Source organism: Psammomys obesus, unplaced genomic scaffold, assembly GCF_907164565.1.
Source record: "Psammomys obesus unplaced genomic scaffold, mPsaObe1.curated_primary_1811, whole genome shotgun sequence".
NCBI classification, from domain to species: Eukaryota; Metazoa; Chordata; class Mammalia; order Rodentia; family Muridae; genus Psammomys; species Psammomys obesus.
Window position 1 is genome coordinate 2,356,172 of NW_026590707.1, and position 19,188 is coordinate 2,375,359.

The 19,188-nt window shown below is 36.8% G+C and overlaps 1 protein-coding gene across 6 annotated transcripts in view; it reads left to right on the top strand.

Moving 5' to 3' along the window:
- Positions 1-19,188, top strand: part of Mipol1 (mirror-image polydactyly 1) — a 321,451-nt gene that overhangs the window by 70,889 nt on the left and 231,374 nt on the right. For 5 of the 6 annotated variants that reach the window (XM_055608715.1, XM_055608720.1, XM_055608718.1 and 2 more), the window contains exons 5-7: positions 6,068-6,197; positions 14,803-14,836; positions 15,096-15,266. In XM_055608715.1, the coding sequence (XP_055464690.1) occupies positions 6,068-6,197; positions 14,803-14,836; positions 15,096-15,266 (335 nt within the window). The remainder of the gene's footprint in view (positions 1-6,067; positions 6,198-14,802; positions 14,837-15,095; positions 15,267-19,188) is intronic. The other variant, XM_055608719.1, reaches the window with a different exon arrangement.

The window sequence follows — 19,188 nt, forward strand, 5'->3', positions numbered from 1 at the left end:
CAGATTCTTTTCTGAACAACCATATTTAAATTATTTTACATATAAAGGTAGTTCATTCTTATAATAGTTGAGAATGTACATTTGCTTTTTAAAAGATCATAGAAGTTTCATTGTGATTATTAAGAGGATGAAAACAGTCCTTCAATCTTAAAACCCCAGTTTTTCTATTCAGTATCAATATAAATGCTTAAAATATAGATTATATATATACACATATGAAGACTTCTGACTTGGTAATGTGGAAAAATAAAATTGTACCACAGAAAATACTGGCTCTTTTCTCTGAAACTGATATAAAAATAGAAGAAGAAAATCAACTGTACAATTTTTTTAAACCACCACATACACTCTGTGTTATGCACAAACCATACAATACACATACAATAATATTACTCTTTTTAGTTTATAAAATATTGAAAAATCAAGTCCGGTCTTAAAAAATTTTAGTATTTTGACTTGCAAATGTAGTTCTGAATGTGATACCAGCATTGTGATGCTACCAAGAGAAGCTTTAGCTTCTTGGAGTAGGGTTTACTTCCTTTTTTCAGGCCTGAGGCAATCACCATTTTAAAGTTTTGACAGTTTATGCTAGGGGAGGTAAATTATATATGTAAAACACATCTTGTATCTGTTGTTAGGAATATTCCTGTGCTCATTATACAGAACAGTTGTATTTGCAAGGACTCCATTTCACATCATGTCTATCAAAATTTGTTGACCCTCATGTAACACTGCAACAGTAGATATTCAGAGAATTACAGATTTGTTTATAAAGACTAAGCTTTTACAAGCTATGTTCTGCATAACGTGGACTTGGGGGTGCTGATTGTCTTCAGTGGCATCATTTCAGCCACCATACACATGGTACAAACAGATCATTTTCACTGAGAAATATCTTTCCTTCAAATTATGTTACTTAGAAAAATCATGACCCAGTGTTTAAAGTTTTTCAGTATACTATCTCTTTCCTACTGTGTTTTTAAAGTGGTTTGAACACTGTAGACTATGGGTTTGTCAATAGACTTGGGTCTGCTAAGAAAATATGTACTCTGCTTTGACTCAATAAACTCATACTTAGTATGGTTCAGCTTCTTCATATTTACTTTTGCCCATATTAGAAAACAATTAGCTTACTAAACAAATTTGAGTATTTGGTGGTGGTGGGGTGAGGGTGATCCTCTCTGAATCTTTCTCATTTGAGTAAGAATTATAGTGTATTTGATAACCATGTTTAAAAATGGAGATATCCAAATATTATTGTAAACACCCAATGATTTGTTTTACCTACAATATAAGTATTTTACTTGGTTGGCTTACATAGTAGCTAATAATATTTGTTAATGTAATTTAACTGCTGTGAACCTTTACTGAACAAATATTGAAATTTATTCAAGCCAAAGAAAGAATCTCTAATGACTTTTGTTAAAGCTTCTATTTAATAGTTAAGGAGAAAAGTTTGTATGACATACGAGATGCAATTAACAGTAGATTTTACATTTAATAAAAAGAAAGAAGCATGCGTATTTGCTTTATTCATTCCATCATAATTTGCATTAGAGCTGTGGGTGTTTAATGAGCAAATTCCAACTAAAATGCTATATTGATTTTCTAGTGAACTTTGTAATAGTCATCCACCTTGGAAAAGCTTAGTGTTTACAGTTAAGTTTTCTTTACTAAAAATATTTGAGAGTTGCATATTGATCCTTCGAAAGTACAGGATTGTAGACTGAATTGGGTGATTTATAAACTTCCACATTCACATATAACTTAAAGGTGTTTTCAAATGACCATTCAGTAATACCTTAATTTTTGAGTAATATCTTAATTTTCTTATTAATCATATTACCATATTTAATTTTTTTAGAATTATATTTATTTCTGTGCACTATATATGTGCTTGGCCTCTGAGAGGCCAGAAGAGGGCATCAGATGTCCTGGAAATGGAGTTATAGGTTCTTCTGATCCCCCTGATGTGGATACTGGGAACCAAACCTTGATCCTCTAAAAGAACAGAAAATGCTCTCAACTGCTGTATCATCTCTCTAGTCCATAACGATATTTTGAATGTAGCATGTATGTATGTGTTGGCAGTGATTTATATTTGACATTCAAATATGTGCATGTTAATCTTCAATAGGAATATAGATATTTGAATTTTAAATAATCTTTTAAAATTAAACCTAGTTTTGCCCACCATATAGGACCAAATATTCATTTTTAGCTCATAAGTTTACAAAATCATCCAAGCAGAATTCTGAGAATCTGTGTGGGAATGGGTGTGGAATAATTGTGGAAGGATCATAAACTGGGTCAGGATGAGCTCATTGCTGTGCCCCCCTGAGTGCTGATACTAGATTTAATGTGGAACTATGCACAGTTTTTAAAAGGTGACAGAGTTTGCTTTGCTTTGTTGTCTGAATCATTTGTCAAAAGAGGGTCTACTGAAAAGAAGCTGGGGTTGAGTGATACTCTTTTACTTAGTGTTGAGGAAGCAATTTTTAAGGGTTAGGGAAATTGCAATGCTAAAGTGGGTACACTGTGTAAAACGTAGTTTTCTACAACAGGAATGAAGACTTGTCTGTCACTCACCCTCTACCCTGAAAAATTGGTGAGAGGAGCACCAGCATATCTGTAGAGCTTTGGCATTATACTTTTCCTTTTGAGAGATGTTTGGCCACTGGTTCTCAACCTTCGTAATGTTGAGACTCTTTAATACAGTTCGTCATGTTGTGGTGACCCCAACCATAGAATTATTTTGTTGCTACTTCTTTAATTGCATTTTTTTTACTGTTATAAATCATAATGTAAATATCTGATGGTCTTAGGTGATCCTTGTGAAAGGAATCATTTTGATCCCCAAAAGGGGTCATGATATCCAGGTTGAGAACTGCTGCCTTAGGCTTATAGACAGATGCTTCTCAGCTGGATGGATTAAATGCAGTGGATCTAACTGGGTCCCCATGTAGCAGGTGCCAGGTGGCAGCACTGCCTTACAAAGGACAAGGTGCTCATGGTTATCATTATGGGTAGCAGAGGCCAACTGATTTTTATGGCGGGATACTGACTGATCACTGATTGTGTTTCAAAGAATGTGATAGATAAGAAGCCTACTGCATTTTATTTGATCTCTGTAACTAGAAAAACTCTTAAATAACTAACGCTACAGCTACATTGGATCATGGCAAGAGAGAACTAATCTCCAGCCTTGAGAGAATTTACAGACCCAGAACCCCTTGATGGAAGGGATTGCCCGTACCCCTGAGGAAGGATCTTGATAATATACCCAAGAGTTTTCCTGTTATTTTTTTTCTCTCATCCTTCCCCAGAGGGACTTAAGGCCTTTTACAGGGGTGACTGGGCCCTGGGGGGGGGGGAGGGACAATCATATTGTTATGCGTCTGTGGATACTGGGTCAGAATTGACATTAATTCTGTGAGAACTCTAGAAGCATTAGGGCCCTCCAGTTAGAGTAAGAGATTATGAACGTCGGGTTATTAGTGGAGTTTCGGCTGAAGTCTGACCTACAATAGTGGGTCCTTGAACTCATTCTGTGATATTCCTTCCAAGTTTCAGAATATGTAATTGGGATAGATATACTTAGAAGTTGGCAGAATTCCCAAATTGGCTCCCTGACCTGAAGAGTGGAGGCTTTATGGTTGAAAAGCCTGAAGGTACGCCCATGGGAAATAGTGAACCAAAACTATTTTTGAGTCTCTGGAGGAATGGGAGGTACTTCCTGCCACACCTTCCTTTAACTCTTTAATCTAGACTGTGCAGAAAACAGATTGTGCTGAATGAAGTTTTCTATTGAAAAGTCAGTCAAGCAGTGAATCCAGATGTTGTCTCCTTACTTGAACAAGTTAGCACATCTAGTTGTAGATGATATACAGCAACAGGTACCTGTTTATAAAGACCACCAGAAGTGATTTGCTTTTAGCTGGCAAGCCCAGCAATATATCTTTACAGCTGTACTTCCAAGAGTGTATTTAACTTTCCAGCCCTGTGTCATAACCTAGTTTGAAGCGATCTTGATCATTGGTCTTTTGACATAGTATCACACCCATTCACTATACTGAGAACATTTTGGTGATTGGATATTTTATTATAGTCACTGATATTTACCATTTTGTTGTTTTTCTGTTATTTTAATTATTAATTAATTAATTACAGTTTATTCACTTTGTATCCTTGCTGTAGCTCCTTTCCTAATCTTACCTTTCCTCTTCTCCTCCATTTGCTTTCCCTAGTCCCCTGATAGGGGAGGTCCTTCTCCCCTTCTATCTGACCCTGCCTATCAGGTCTCATCAAGCATGGCTGCATCGTCTTCCTTTGTGGCCTGGCAAAGCTGCACCCCCCAGGGGTTGGTGATTAAAGAGCCAGCTTCAGAGTTCATGTCAGAGACAGGCCCTCTTATTAGGGAACTTACACTGGATCTAGGTGCTCTCCATGCATGGTCCTTGGTTGGAATATCAGTCTCTGCAGGACCCCCATGGGCTCAGGTTTTTTGGGGTCTTTTGGTTTCCTTGTGGAGTTCCTGTTCTCTCCATGTCTTTCTACCTCCCTCTTCTTCCATGAGGTTTCCTGCATTGTGCCCAAAGTTTGGCTATGAGTCTCAGTATCTCCTTTGATACCCTGGTGGGTAGAGGCTTTCAGAGGCCCTCTGTGGAAGGCTCCTGTCCTATTACAGATAGTAACACAATGGACTACTACTCAGCAATTAAAAACAAAGAAATCATAAAATTTGCAGGCAAATGGTGGGAACTAGAAAAGTTCATCCTGAGTGAGGCAATCCAGAAACAGAAAGACACATATGCTATATACTCACTTATACGTAGATATTAGCCATATACTATAGGACAAATATACTAAAATCTATAGTCCTAAAGAAGCTAAACAACAAAGAGGACCCTAGGGAAGAGGCTGAAATCTCACTCAGAAGGACAAACAGGATAGACATCGGAAGTAGGAGAAGACAAGGAACAGGACAGGAGTTTTCTGTCTTTTTGTGTGTGTGTGTGCTTTCTTTTTACTATTTTACTGTCTGTTTGAAAATTTTCTCTCACTTCCATTTAGTTGCATTTACTGTTTGTGGGTTCATCCCTTTAAATGAGAATGTCTTTTTATTTCAACTTCATTAATGGAGGACATGGTTAGGCAGCTGTGCTGGTGAGATTTGGGTGGGGGTAGCTTTTGGTAATACCAGGAGTACAATCTCAGAGCAAATTTCCTGTTCTTCTGACTTTCATGGTCTTTATGTCCCTCCTTCACAGTGTTCCCTCAGCCTTAGATGTAGGACTTGTTCTGTAGTTTTAACTGTTGAGACTGGGATCCACAACTTTTCGTTTTGATTGGTTGTCATTTTCTATGTTGGTCTCTTGTTTGGAGCAGAAAAGTTTTTGATGAGGGATGAGGAGTACAATGATCTGTGGGTGTAAGTACAGATGTTTGAAATGCAGTTAATGCTGGTTTAATAAAGTGATGCTTGTAGGTTATTCTCAGTATTTTTCTTTACCAATATATAACATGGCATGAACCTACTACTTTATAAATTAAAGAATATTTTACATATTTTTAAGTTTATGGTTTGTCTGTTTAAATAAAATTTATGACAGCTCTGTAGGTCTCTAAGATCAGGTTGCTTAATATTTTGTATTATTTAAAGATACTTGCAAGGTATCAAAATTATACTTAGGAAAAGTCAATTTCAGGTAACATCACAGTTCTCAATGAAGAATGTCATTTATAGGTAGTCTGCATCAGAGATGCTTCCTGTTCTGTGCAAATGTGCACTGCTCAGTCCCCTCTCAGTGATTGTTCGGCTGTCCTGTTGTGCATGGTGGAGTTGCTCCAGTTCGTAACTTGCTATTGGGTTTCTGTTTGTCTGCATCTCCATAGTTAATTCATGTCAAATGCAGGTGGCATTTCTTTCTGAATGTGTCCTTTTCTGTTGGTTTTGATGGACATTTGGTTGATTTCTGAGTTTTTATTGTGATAGAGGATACCACAGTCAATATTTATTTATTTCTCCTCTATTTCTTAATTGATTTTGAGTTCTCTTGTTTTGTAGCTTTGGTTGAAGAAGTGTATTTTGCACAGCGAGAACGTGATGAAGCTGTTATGTGCAGACTGCAGTTAGCCCTTGAGGAGAGAGATGAAGCAGTTGAACGTATGAAGCACATGGAAATGTCATTAAAACTGTGGGTATACCTTTAAAATTCTGTGTGGTATCAGGAACGTTGTAAAGGATATATTTGTATGTGGTGGTTATCCCATCAGTAGCCCCCCTTGTCTCCTCCTAGTCCCAGCTTCCCTCCCTACCCCCTCTCATGCCCCTCTCCCAGTCCACAGATAGGGAAGGTCCTCCTCCCTTTCCATCTGATCCTACCCTATCAGGTCTCATGGGGTCTCTTCAGGACTTGGCTGCATTGCCTTCCTCTGTGGCCTGGTAAGGCTGCCCCACCCTCAGGAGGGAGGTGATGAAAGAGCCAGCCACTGAGTTCATGTCAGAGACAGCCCCTTTTTCCCCTTACTAGTGAACCCACCTGGAGGCTGTCTATGCTTTGTTACCACAGGGTCAGCAGTTTTCACCTACACATGCTCATTGCTGTCGAGGACTACCTCACTGGAACCTGAAAGCAACAGAGCTATATGACCTTTACCTGAAATCTCTGATATTATGGCTAAAATAAACCTTAGCCTCTTATCAATTGATTGTCTTGTCTGAAGTATTTAGTCAGCGTGTCAGAAAACTGAGTAACAGCCTGAATGATATTCTTTATCTTTTTAGCTGCAAGTAAATACATCAGGTATTATATATCTTGGCTATTGTGAATTAATTATTCCACAATAGGCAAGGGAATGTAGTTATCTTTGGTATATTGATTGCATTTTTGTATATATATATATATATATATTTGAAAAAAAAAATATATATATATATTTGAAAATAGTTGGATCATGCGTAGTTAATTTTTTTTAGATTCTTCACTACCGTCCTCTATAATTGATGTTTTGAATTATGTTCCTACCAATAATATATAAGCTCACATTTTTCTGCATTCTCACTTGCAGTTTTTTTTTTTCATTTTGGATTATTTTATCTCATTGAGGGCTTCATTTCTTTTCTCTATTTACTAATAATGATTAGCAGCTTTTTTTATACTCAATCACAGTTTTAACAAATAAGAAAATGTTATTCCAAATGTTATCTCCTTGTTTATCTGTTTAAATTATAAACCCAATTATCTACAAGTATAGGTACTTTGTGGTATATTGGTTTATCTATAAAATTAATTTATAGAAGTTATATTATGTGCTACATACAGCTTTATTTGAGAGGAAGTGTAGTAAGAGCAGTGGTTCGGGATCCAGTGATGTGTCCTCGAAGCTTAGGTTTGTTGCTTCCCAGATGTTTACCTGTGGAATGATCAAATTACACAGGGTCTCTGAAATTCAGTTACTGATTCCTCACATATATAAACTAGGGCCTACATAATATAAGTTGTTACTAATTACAGAATTACAGTTCACAGAGGATAAATATTCTCATTTCAAAAGGGAGGATCAGAGGAATGGCAGGAGTAGACTGGAAAAAGTAAGACTTATACCTTGCTGGGCAAACATTAAATTTTGAAGCTCAGAGTTCATATGGTCATATGGTCTCATGGTATGAATTCCAATGGGCTTCATTTTATCCTATCTTTATGCTTATTTTAGCTACTTTACTAATTGCTGTGAAGGAAATGCCTGACAAAATAACTTGAAGATGGAAGACTTTATTTGCTCTTATAGTTTGATAGGATATAGTCTATTATCTTAGAGAAAGTAAGAGCAGAATACAGCTGGTCACATGATATCGGCAGTTTGCATATAAAAAAAGATAAATGCTGATGTTTACCTCACCTTTTCCTTTTTATTCAGCCAGAGACCTCATGCTCAGGAACAGGGTACATTTAGGCTGGGTCATACCACCTCACTTATGCCTGTCTTGAAAGTGCCTTATAGCATTCACAGAGGTTAGTCTTCCAGATGACACTAGATCTTTCAGGTGGTGCTAGATCCTGTTAGGTCCACACTCAGTATTAACCATCACAATAGTCCTGCAGCTAGCAACACACATGCCTCTGATGGGCTGTCCCCATTCAGTGCCTGCAGCTTTCTTTTGCAGATATCTGATGTTCTTGGAATCTCCCAGCATTCTGGGTTCATACAGTAATGGTCTTTACCTACATAGGTTTTCATTTGAACTCCTTGAACCTTATTGCAAAGATGGAAAGCAGGTACATGTCATAGCTTCTTAAGGTTTCTCAGAAATCTTGATCCAAGCCTCTAGGTTACATAACTTTTCCTAGGAAATGTGCATAAATGTCCATTCACCCCTGGTAGGGCCCTGGCTACAAATCAAAGAAACTGTTCCATCCATCTGCTTAGTGAACCTATCAGTTTCTTGGTGTTAGTTGTGAATATAAGCATAAAAAACCATGGTGACTCAAAGACAGCTACATAACTAACAAGCCTGCCCCAGCATGGATAATGACTTTTGAAAGTTACACATGTATCAAAGCAAGTGCTCAGAGTCTTAGCCAAACTTTGAGCAGAGTACAGGGAATCTTATGAAAGAAGTGGGAAATATTAAGACCTGCAGAGGACAGGAACTCTACAAGGAGACCAACTGAACCAAAATATCTGGGCACAGGGATCTTTTCTGAGACTGATACTCCAACCAAGGACCATTCATGGATATAATCTAGAACTCCTGCTCAGATGTACCCAATGGCAGCTCATTATCCAAGTGCATTCCCTAGTAATAGGAACAGGGACTGTCTCTGACATGAACTCAGTGGCTGCCTCTTTGATCACTTTCCCCTGAGGGGGAGCAGCCTTGCCAGGACACAGAGGAAGATTATGCAGGGTGCAGCCAGTACTGATGAGACCTGATAGGCTAGGGTCAGATGGAAGGGTAGGAGGACCTCCCCTATCAGTGGACTTGGATTGGGGCATGGGAGGAGATAAAGGAAAGAGGGAGGGTGGGATTAGGAGGGAATGAGGGAGCAGGCTACATGTGGGATACAAAGTGAATAAACTGTAATTAATATAAAAATAATAAAAAAGATAAATCCAAAAAAGAAAGTTACACTCCTAGAGCTCTCTGTACATCTTGCTTGTACCTAGCTTCTCTGAGAATCTCCTTTCTCTAATAGTCAGTACTGTTTCTAAAGTTTAAAGGAGAGGATCTATGAATCCGGTAAGTCTCATTGACTTCCCAAGTTTTCTCTGCCTCCCTTAAGGAAGGAATGTTTCAGTTCTGAAGAAATAGCTCCACAATACTCAAGAATCTCAGAACTCATTTTGAATTTTTGTAAAACCAGTATCATGTGGAGGACACCAGTTCTATTGCTAGCCCACTTAGCCCCCTGATTGATGGGGTGGCTGAACTCCAACAAAAGTTATCTAGACCCAGGCATGGTGGCGCATGTCTTTAATCCTGGAGTCTCAGGTGGATATCTGTGAATTTGAGGACAGCCTGATCTGTATAGTGAAAGTCAAGGTTTTATAAGGAGACCCAAGTTTTCTAGGAGGCTCAGTCTAAGCAGGGTACCCCTGAGGCTCTCATTCTGGATACTGATCTTTTTATGAAGTACCTTTCCTATTATTTCAGTGGAAAGTCCACAACATTTCTAATGGTGCTAATCTGTTCAACAACTTTAGCTACTTTGTCTCATGTGCTTTTTGGTACCTTTTACCCCACCATTCCCCACCCCTGCCCTATGTGCATTCTCTTTCTAGCCAAATTGTGTTTTTCAATTCTTCTGCCTTTTGTTCATGATTCTTGCAGTAAACCCAGCTAAAAGTAGACAGCAATGACTATGCTATTGCCTGGGTATTATGCCATCTTGATATTTTCTCCACCAAATAATTATCCTGGCTCAGATTTTCAGAATCTGCTCAGGCATAAATTCTCTATCCAGTGGTAACACAAATGGCTGATAGTTCAAATATCAGTAGAATCCTGTCCTAGCCTGAAATTTCACAAGCTTAGCTTTCACTGCACGCATTTCTCTTAGTTATATAATCTTTATATTCCTACCAGAATCACCCATTAAATACTAAATGGCATTGTTGAGTCACTGCAGTTTATATCTTCAGACTCTTGCATAATGCTCCCAGAAAGTAGTTCCAAAAACTACTCAAGTTAAGTTTATCATAGTGACAAACCCACTTCTTTGCACTAAAGTTCTCTATTAGTGACTTGTGTCTCAGTGGCTACCATGCTTGATAGAATCAACTTAAGAATTCAAGAGTTTATTTTGGCTCACGGTTCACTAGGTTTCAGTACTTTGATGATAAAGAGTGGCTAACTCTACCTTTAACATAGGAGCATTTAACAGTGCCAGTCACTTTGCTGCAGATTAGGCCTCAAAAAGTTCAAGGAACAGGGTCTTGAACATAGCCTTTGGAGTTCTGTTCCTAGTGCCTTACCTGAGTAAGGCTCTACCTACAGGTTCCACAGCTGCTGCAAATCCATCTGGGAGGAATCAACACTCAAAATACCAGTCAGACTTTTTGGCTACTTCATTGATTTCTTTTATATACCACCCTTCTCTACCCTTATTCCACCCTTCCAGCCCCCACCCCACCCTCCAATGCTATGTAGGAGAAAAAGGTTAGAGGAAAAAAGGGATGTCAATATCATTAGAATACTTCCCACTGATTAGGGGCATCAAGTTCCTTGTGGTAGGGTTGATCTTCGCTGACAGGATATTCAACTTCCTCTTTCTCTCTGCCTTTGACCACTTGACAAACCACAACCACCAGCAGCAGCAGGAGGAGGAACAGCAGCCATCACATCTCCTCTGGGAGCTCACAAATTATATACCCTTTTAGGAGCTCCCAGAATTCCAAATGGCATAGACTTGCAGAAACTATCTGCAGCTGGCAAAATCATGCCCCTGCAGAGCAAATCGCAGTCAGCTGCTGTGGACAATCTGTAGCAGCCTCCTATCCCACACCTGGATTAAAACAAAAACACATTCCCATAACATTTCTGTGTTTTTTAAAGAAACAGAAAATTCTCACTACAATGAGGCTTATGGAAAACAGTTCAGTTTCAAACTGTTCAGTTCAGTTTCAGTTCATGACAATATGTAGTCCATTTTAGGGTGTGTTCCTTCTTGTTATTACTGTCTTTCTATATGCTGGTACTCATTCCATTACCATTGATTGTGAAGCCCGTTGTTGTACCCGGATTTTTGTTGTTGGTGGTGTTTTGTTTGTTTGTTTGTTTTGTTTTGTTTTTACTTGTACTTTTGTCAAGCGGTTTTGTCATATGCATGTGGGTTTGTGTAGACTTGATTGTGTTGTCCCATTTATGTGTATATCTTTTTTGCCAGTGTTATATAGTTTTTATGTCTGAATCTTTTTTGTCTTAAAATCATATCACCCCTTCAGCTCTTATCTTTTATTACAGAATCGTGTAATTATTCTAGTGCTTTTCCCTACATAAATATATTTTAAAGTAAATTTGTTTATATCTGCGGAATATTTTATTAGGCTCAAATGTTTTTATTTGTAGTTTTTGGATCACAAACTCTATCATTTGAGGTCATTGTTTTGCTTCTTACTATTGTCCTAACTTTCAGAAAAGAAAAAAAAGACGTAATATTGATGTATCAAGGGATAACTTTAGAAATGTGACATTTCATGCATGTGTTTTTCACTTAGATTGCAAAGTTGTCAGTCAGAATTTGCATGGTATAGGAAATCAATTGAAACCTGAGCCCATGAACATTTACTTCAGCAAAATTCTTAACTAATTATCATAACTATGTTAAGTTAGACTGTAGTAGGCATTACTCTGAGTTTACAAGTGGTTAAGATTCTTTTTTTATAGTTGTAAGCCCTATATTATTGAGGTATAATGTATTGTCTATTGGCTATATTTTATATAATATCCATTACTGGAAATCTTTAACTAAACCAGAAATTGTTTATACATACTTCTAGTAAACTTTATTAACCTAAAATTATTTTTATATAAAACTGAGGGCCTTATATATTTTATGTAGTTTTAAAATACATCTTTTGAAAAGATAGGATATCTAATTTTGGTGTGACAGTAAGTGATACAGTACATAGTTTATTTGTTGAAGGCTTCAGTTTGATTTTCTGAAAATAATTTTGATTTCTTACTTCATCTTTAGCCAGATATTGAATGATCTAGTTCAGAATATTATGTCAAATATATTGACTTGCATCTTATAATGCATTAACAATGAAAATATCTCACTTTTCAATACTCAATGTCAGGAAGAGAGTGTAATTATTTTATACATCCAATCTGTCACTATATCTGCAAATAAAGTACCATTGCAATCCAGGCACAACCATTATACTTGCCTGTTGTCTTTATATGTTTTAATACTACAAAGGCAAGATTTAGGAGGTAAGACCAAGAAGATAAACTAATCCGAAAATATTTAGTATCTGCCTCCTAACAAAAAATTTTTACTAATTCCTGTTTTATTTAGTTTAATTGATGTTATTACCATTTGATGTCTGTGAAAAACACATTCGCTGCAAGACTTACTATGCAAAAGAGAAAAAGCAGCCTTTTCTTTTTCCAAGTTTATATTACATTTCCGTGAACATATACAAAATTTTCAATATCAACATACTCAGATTAATTATAGTTAATAACAACAATAATAATAAAACACAGTTGAGAACGAAAAACAAAGCTCAGTAGCTTTGTTCACCTCTTCTCAGCTTGTTAGAACTAACACACAAGATTCACTAAATACAGATCAAGTTTATTTACTAGCAAATTAAAAATCATTACATATTAAGACTGGTCACACAATTTCTTTAATGTCTGAGAGATAAGTTCACATACTTGATAATTATTTAGCTTTTGATATGAATCAGTTTTAACTTAAAAATGGTTCATTACTAGCTATGGATTTTAATACTAAATTTGGTTAACTCAAATGTTTCTAAAATGTGATGAGTTTTTAATTTAAAACATTCTTTATTTCCCTCTTCGTAAAGTAACAATATATCATATTGCAACACCCCCAAACAGCTGTAAACATGTAGAAATCCCAAGTTCTTTGTGTTCTGTTAATTATATCAGATATATAAATTGGGTGGCATACCTATATTATTATTTTCATCTGGATTCATACTATTTTTGAAGCCAAAATATAAGCTTATTGCCATAGTTATCAAACTCTTTTAAACATTACCAAAAGTCTGCCAATTTAAATGTATATCGTCTAGCCATTCACATTTTAATTTTATGCTTAGTAGTTATGAAAATTTTAAATAAACTGATTTTATTTTGGAAACTGCAGTGAGGAGCTCTCAGTCTGATTTCACCTGGAACAGTTTAACAACTGAGCTATTTTGTAGCACATGATTCCATTTGAAACTTTTTTAGCTAACTAGTAAATGTTACCAAGGTTTAAGTATTTTCACTGTGGCTATAAGTACAAAAATTCTATTGCAGTTTTCTCCTATGCTTTTGAAATGGTACAAAACATTTGGTTACTTTCAAATTTTTGTCAAACATGCTTTCATTAAACAGTACATTTGAAAATGTTATTTATTTAGTCTGTAAAAGACAAGAATATTTGTTCTTCTGGAGATGTGACTTGAAGCAGCTAATAGATGCTTGAGAGCTGCTCTTTGTGTATAATTAGGGTCACTAGGTCTTCCTATTGACTCCTCGTGTGCCAGGGTATACAAACAGATTTTTCCACTCAGGATTTTCTGTTAAATTTCTGTGTTTAAAAATAGCTACTTTTCCCGTTATTTTAGTTGTTTTATTGTTTTACCTAGTTGTGACATTTAGAACAATCTGTAGCATAGTTACCAATTGTCTTTATTATTTTCTACTTTTATCCTTTTTGTGCTAAATATTAGATCCCAGAAGAACAACTATGGGTAGGGTCTCAGAAGAAAGGAGATTAATCTGTAAACTTTTTAGTACAGTTTAAAAATAATCACAATTATTTATAAATCTCTGTCATTTACTAATATTCATCACAGTTTAACTTTTAATTTACTTGAATTAATCGTTGCCTAAATTATGATTCCTATAATATATCACTTAGAATGTCTTTACCATTAGTGCATTTATTCAATTCTTCCAAATAACAAGCATTTCAGTAAACAATTCTTATCAGAAAATGCATTTATGGAGAGAAAATTTGTCTTTCTCTTTCAATTGGATGATTCCACAAATTATAAACATGAAAAAAACAGTCATCTAAAATATGGTCCAATTTTGCTTAGTCTGTATATTTGGTATGTTTGTATAACAGATGCAGCAATACACTTTCAGATTTAATTTAGTGTAATTATTTGTCATTGCTTTTGAGGGAGTATAGTTAAACTTTGTAACAAAAATGCTTGCTTTGTTTTTACAACTGACAGTATCCAAGAAAAGAAAGAAAATAGTTTCTGATAGAAATTGAAAGAACAGGAATAAATATGATGAGAAAGACTGCTTCTATCACTAGGGAACTTTCTTCATCTAAACACATATGAACAATTGATCCTTGTAGTCATATATAGCAGTAAACATTAATAACTTAACAGTCTGAAGTCAGAGCAGAAGCTAGAGAGCGTTATTGAAAGATGGAGTCGAGCAGGTGCCACTTTAATATGTTCAGTGTCATGGTTGACTCTAAAGACTAGTCGAATGAAATTACTTGAGGTTCTAAAGATTTAAAAAGCGAACTCATTTTGCCTCACTAAAGAAATGCTACTGATCAGGCTTTCTGTGTCCCTTTTTTCTAGGCTAGAAAATATTAACCCTGAAGAAAATGACATGGTAAGCCATTCTCTGAGGAGATTTCTTGATGTCAGTCTTATATCTTAGAGGCTTAAGTTCAATTGAGTGGGTTTCAAGAACTAAGATGTGGGGAAAAGAAGAATTGACACACTAATAATGTACATCTTTGCTGCAATATGAAAATTCAATAACTTCACTCAGTCAATTTACAATTCACATGTGCCTATTAATTAAAACCCTATATTAAATAAAATATATTAAAACCTCATGTCTGACTAACATATAATGGTGTTGGTAGACATTACAGGAATTACTGAACAGAATAAACAATGCAGACACTGGGATAGCTATTCAGAAGAATGGAGCTGTAATTGTGGATAGAATCTACAAGACCAAGGACTGTAAAAAGAGAATAACTGCAGAAGAAATGACTGCAGTGATAGAAGAGCGGGATGCCGCGTTAGCTCAGGTAACTGCTTGTTCCCAGAAGAGCAGACAGGTGCTCATTTGTTTTCTTCTCTGATTTAAAACCCCAAAACAGTGAATTTTGCTCAGATTTCTTTATTTCCCTTTGAGAATGATTTGCTGTCATGTAAAGAAATGCATTTCCTCGTTACATTTCCTCACACACACTCCTTATACTTTGTTATTTGATCTCCGATTCACACTAGTTTGCAGTATATAGTCGTCACCATGATATTTCAATATATAAAAGTACTTGGATTTCTGCACCACTTTTATGAATATGCATCCTCGTTAAAAATAAAATTTAATGAATCATTTCTTAGTAAAACAAAATGTCTTACAAAATGTTAACTTGCTGTAAAATACACTTTCATTCATTAGCCACTTTTATATTACCTTTCTTGCTTGCATTGCAGGTTTGTAAGTGCTAAGACTTTTTGGCTTTTGTTGTTGTTTGTTCACATGTTTTTTTTTTTCATTTTATTCTCAGTGCCTGTGTTCATACATTTTGTGTCAAAAATTAGCATATTCTTTTATGAACATACATAAACCTTCCTGTTCTTACTCAGCTCTGATTCCTTCCCTGAGGCTACTAAGTCCATCACAGTCCACCTGAGGAGTTCACATTCTTGAAAACAGTTATACCACTGGCCCTCTATGCTGATTCCTTTTTAGTGTATTTTGGTTTTTGTCCTTCCCTCTTTCTTTGAAATTATGCACAAGAAAATATTGCTCAGTATATATTGTGACTGCAGTGAACTCTTCTCTTTGTGACTATTTTAGGATCTGATTAACCATTTTGATCTTCCTTCTACTCCTGCCAAAATAACAGCCTCTTACTTCCTCTACCTAATGTGTGCTGTGTACTCGTTGTTCCATTTACCCAGTGGTCATATCCTGTTCTTATTATCATTCTCCATTTCAAGCATCTCCATTTATGGCCTCCAACTTTGTAGCTCAGTTACTCTGGAACTTTGAATCCACCAAGTTTTCAACTTCACTAGTACTTGTTTCAATGGATCTACTCAACTTGTTTTAATCTCAAATCACTTATGTCTGTCTCTCACCTTAGCTTAGCTATCTTGGTTTCCATGGCTCACCATTATTATCACTAATTTCTTATTATCCAGTTCTCTCCTCTTTATCAGCTAATTTTGTTATTTAACTTTTAGAAATGTATATAATGTATTTTGAGTACTGTCTTCATTTACTCTTATCTCTCTTCAATCCCTGTTTCACTGCCCACTACCAATTACTTTTCCAGATTCGTGACTTTGTATATGTGAAAGAGACAGAGACAGACAGAGAGAGAAAAAGACAGAAATATTTAGTTTAACCAGAGTTATCTGTGTTACAAATGGATTGGGAAATACACATTGGAATGTGTTGTTGGGATCACAATATTTTATTTTCTCTTAATGTGTCAGTAGTCAATAGTTCCACAGTGAGGGGTAGGGCTCACTGTGTCCTTGTTCCTCATGTGTGGTTGTTAAAAAGCCCATTTTTGTTTAAACCAGTGCAGTCATCCACAACTGCTGTAGTTTCTGATTGGAAAAGCTATGTCTTACCAAGAAGATATCTCACAGCTGTTCTAGTGCTTTCTGACTCTTAAGTTCTTTGTGCTCCCTGTTCCACAGTGTGCTCTCAGCCTCATAGAGATGGCATAAATGGTGTGCTTAGAGCTGAGCACTCCCCCACTTTATTTCTCAGCACCTTGTGCTTTGCAGCCATGTTTCTGGAGAAATAGCTCAGTGTTAGCATGTTTCCTTTTCTCTTATTTTGTCTTACTCACCAAGTACACTGAAACCCTGCTTAATCCTCTCCATTTTCAAGGGGAATTCATACAAATATGAAAACTGAACTGAATTTTTGCTTATACTATATTTTTCCAAGCAAGTAAGCTCATGACCATTGTAAATAAATAGGTTCTTATTGCTTTGCATTTTTTTTTTTACCTTTAATAACACCATAACGAGGACGTTTTAATTCCTTCTCTGTAGATACACCTCTCAACTTCATTCAGAAAGGGAGCTTTGCAAGTTCCTAGCTATTTCATCATGTGTCAACCTCGTTGCATTTGACCTGTGTGTCCTCCACCTTTTCCCATTGCTTTAGTAGTTCTCAACCCATAGGTCACAACCCCTTTGAGGGTTGAACGACCTTTCACAGGGGTCAACTAAGACCATCATAAAACACAGATATTTATATTCCAATTCACAATGGCAAAATCACAGTTATGAAGTAGCAATGAAAACAATCTTATGGTGGGGCTGTCACCATAAAATTGAGAAACTGTCTTAAAGGGTCGCAGCATTAGGTTGGTTGAGAACCACTGCTTTACATTTTCTTTACTGTGTGCCTCCATTTAAAGACCACCTCTCTACTTCACTTTTAGTTCATATAACTCTGTCTTGTCACAAATACTGCTTAATTACGTTTTCTAATTCATTAAATGTTTTTCACAATTCAGTTTCTCTTTATCCAAGATGCTATGCTCTCTGTGGTGGCTGGAAGTATATCTTGGTCTACTTGAATTTCACTCTTGTACTTTGGTGAAATCTCTTGAGCTGAGAGCATATTGGTCATAAGGAATCTGTTTCTCAGAGATCCTGTATTCTAATGTCTGTCTCCTCTCATCCTAAGACTTTAAAACACTCTTCCTCCAATGATCTCATGCCAGTCCTGCACAGCTGCAAAACTTCTCTACCCAGTCTAAGTTTAATTCCTCAGCTGCTCTCCATACCTAGGGTCTATAAACTCTCAGGGTGGGAAAGGGCTAGGGACTTTATAATTTTTTTTAATTTTATTTCACAATTTATTCATTATATATCCCAGTTGACACCTTCTCTCAACTCCCTGAGACCCACCATCCCTTCATCTTCCCCTCATCCCCTTCCCCTAATCCATTGAAAGGGGAAGTTCTCCACTATTGCCATCTGCCTATAGCTCCTTAAGTCTCATCAGGACTGCCTGGATCCTCTTCCTCTGTGGATTGGCAAGGCTGCATCATCAGGGGCGAGTGATCAGAGAGCAGTCAACTGAGTTCATGATAGAGGCAGGCCCTGATCCCCTCACTCAGAGATCCACATGGAGACTGAGCTGCCAATCAGCCACATCTGAGAAGGCATCTAGGTCCTCTCCATGCATGGTCCTCTGTTGGTGCATCAGACTCTGCAGGACCCCCTGGGCTCAGATCTTTTAGTTTTGTTGGTCTCCTTGTAGGGCTCCTATCCTCTCGATGTCCCTCTAATCCCATCGCTTTCTTCCTCCATAAGACTCCCTGCACTTTGCCCCAAGTTTAGCCCTGACTCTCAGCATCTGCTTTCATCCCTTGCTGGATGCAGTCTTTCAGAGGACCCTATATAATAGACTCCCATCCTGTTTTCCCTCTTCCACTGCTTCTGGTGTCTATCCTCTTTGCCATTCTGAATGAGATGTAAGCCTCCTCCATAGGGTCGTCCTTGGTGTTGAGCTTCTTTAGCTCTGTAGAAGGCTGTCCTATATTATATAACTAACATCCACTTATTAGTGAGTGTATATCAGGCCTGTCTTTCTGTTTCTGGGTTACCTCACTAGAGAAATGCAGATCACAACTCTGAGATTCCATCTTAGACCTATCAGAGTGGATAAGATAAAAAAACTCAAGTGACAACACATGCTGGAGAGAATGTGGAGAAAGGGGAACCCTCCTCCATTGCTAGTGGGAGTGCAAACTTGTACAACCACTTTGGAAATCAGTTTGGCATTTTTTCAGAAAATTGGGAATAGCACAACCTCAAGATGCACCTATACCACTCCTGGACATATACCCAAAAGATGTCCCACCATTCAATAAGAACATTTGCTCAACTATGTTTATAGCAGCTTTATTCATAATAGCCAGAATCGGGAAACAACCTAGATGTCCCTCAATGGAGGAAGGGATA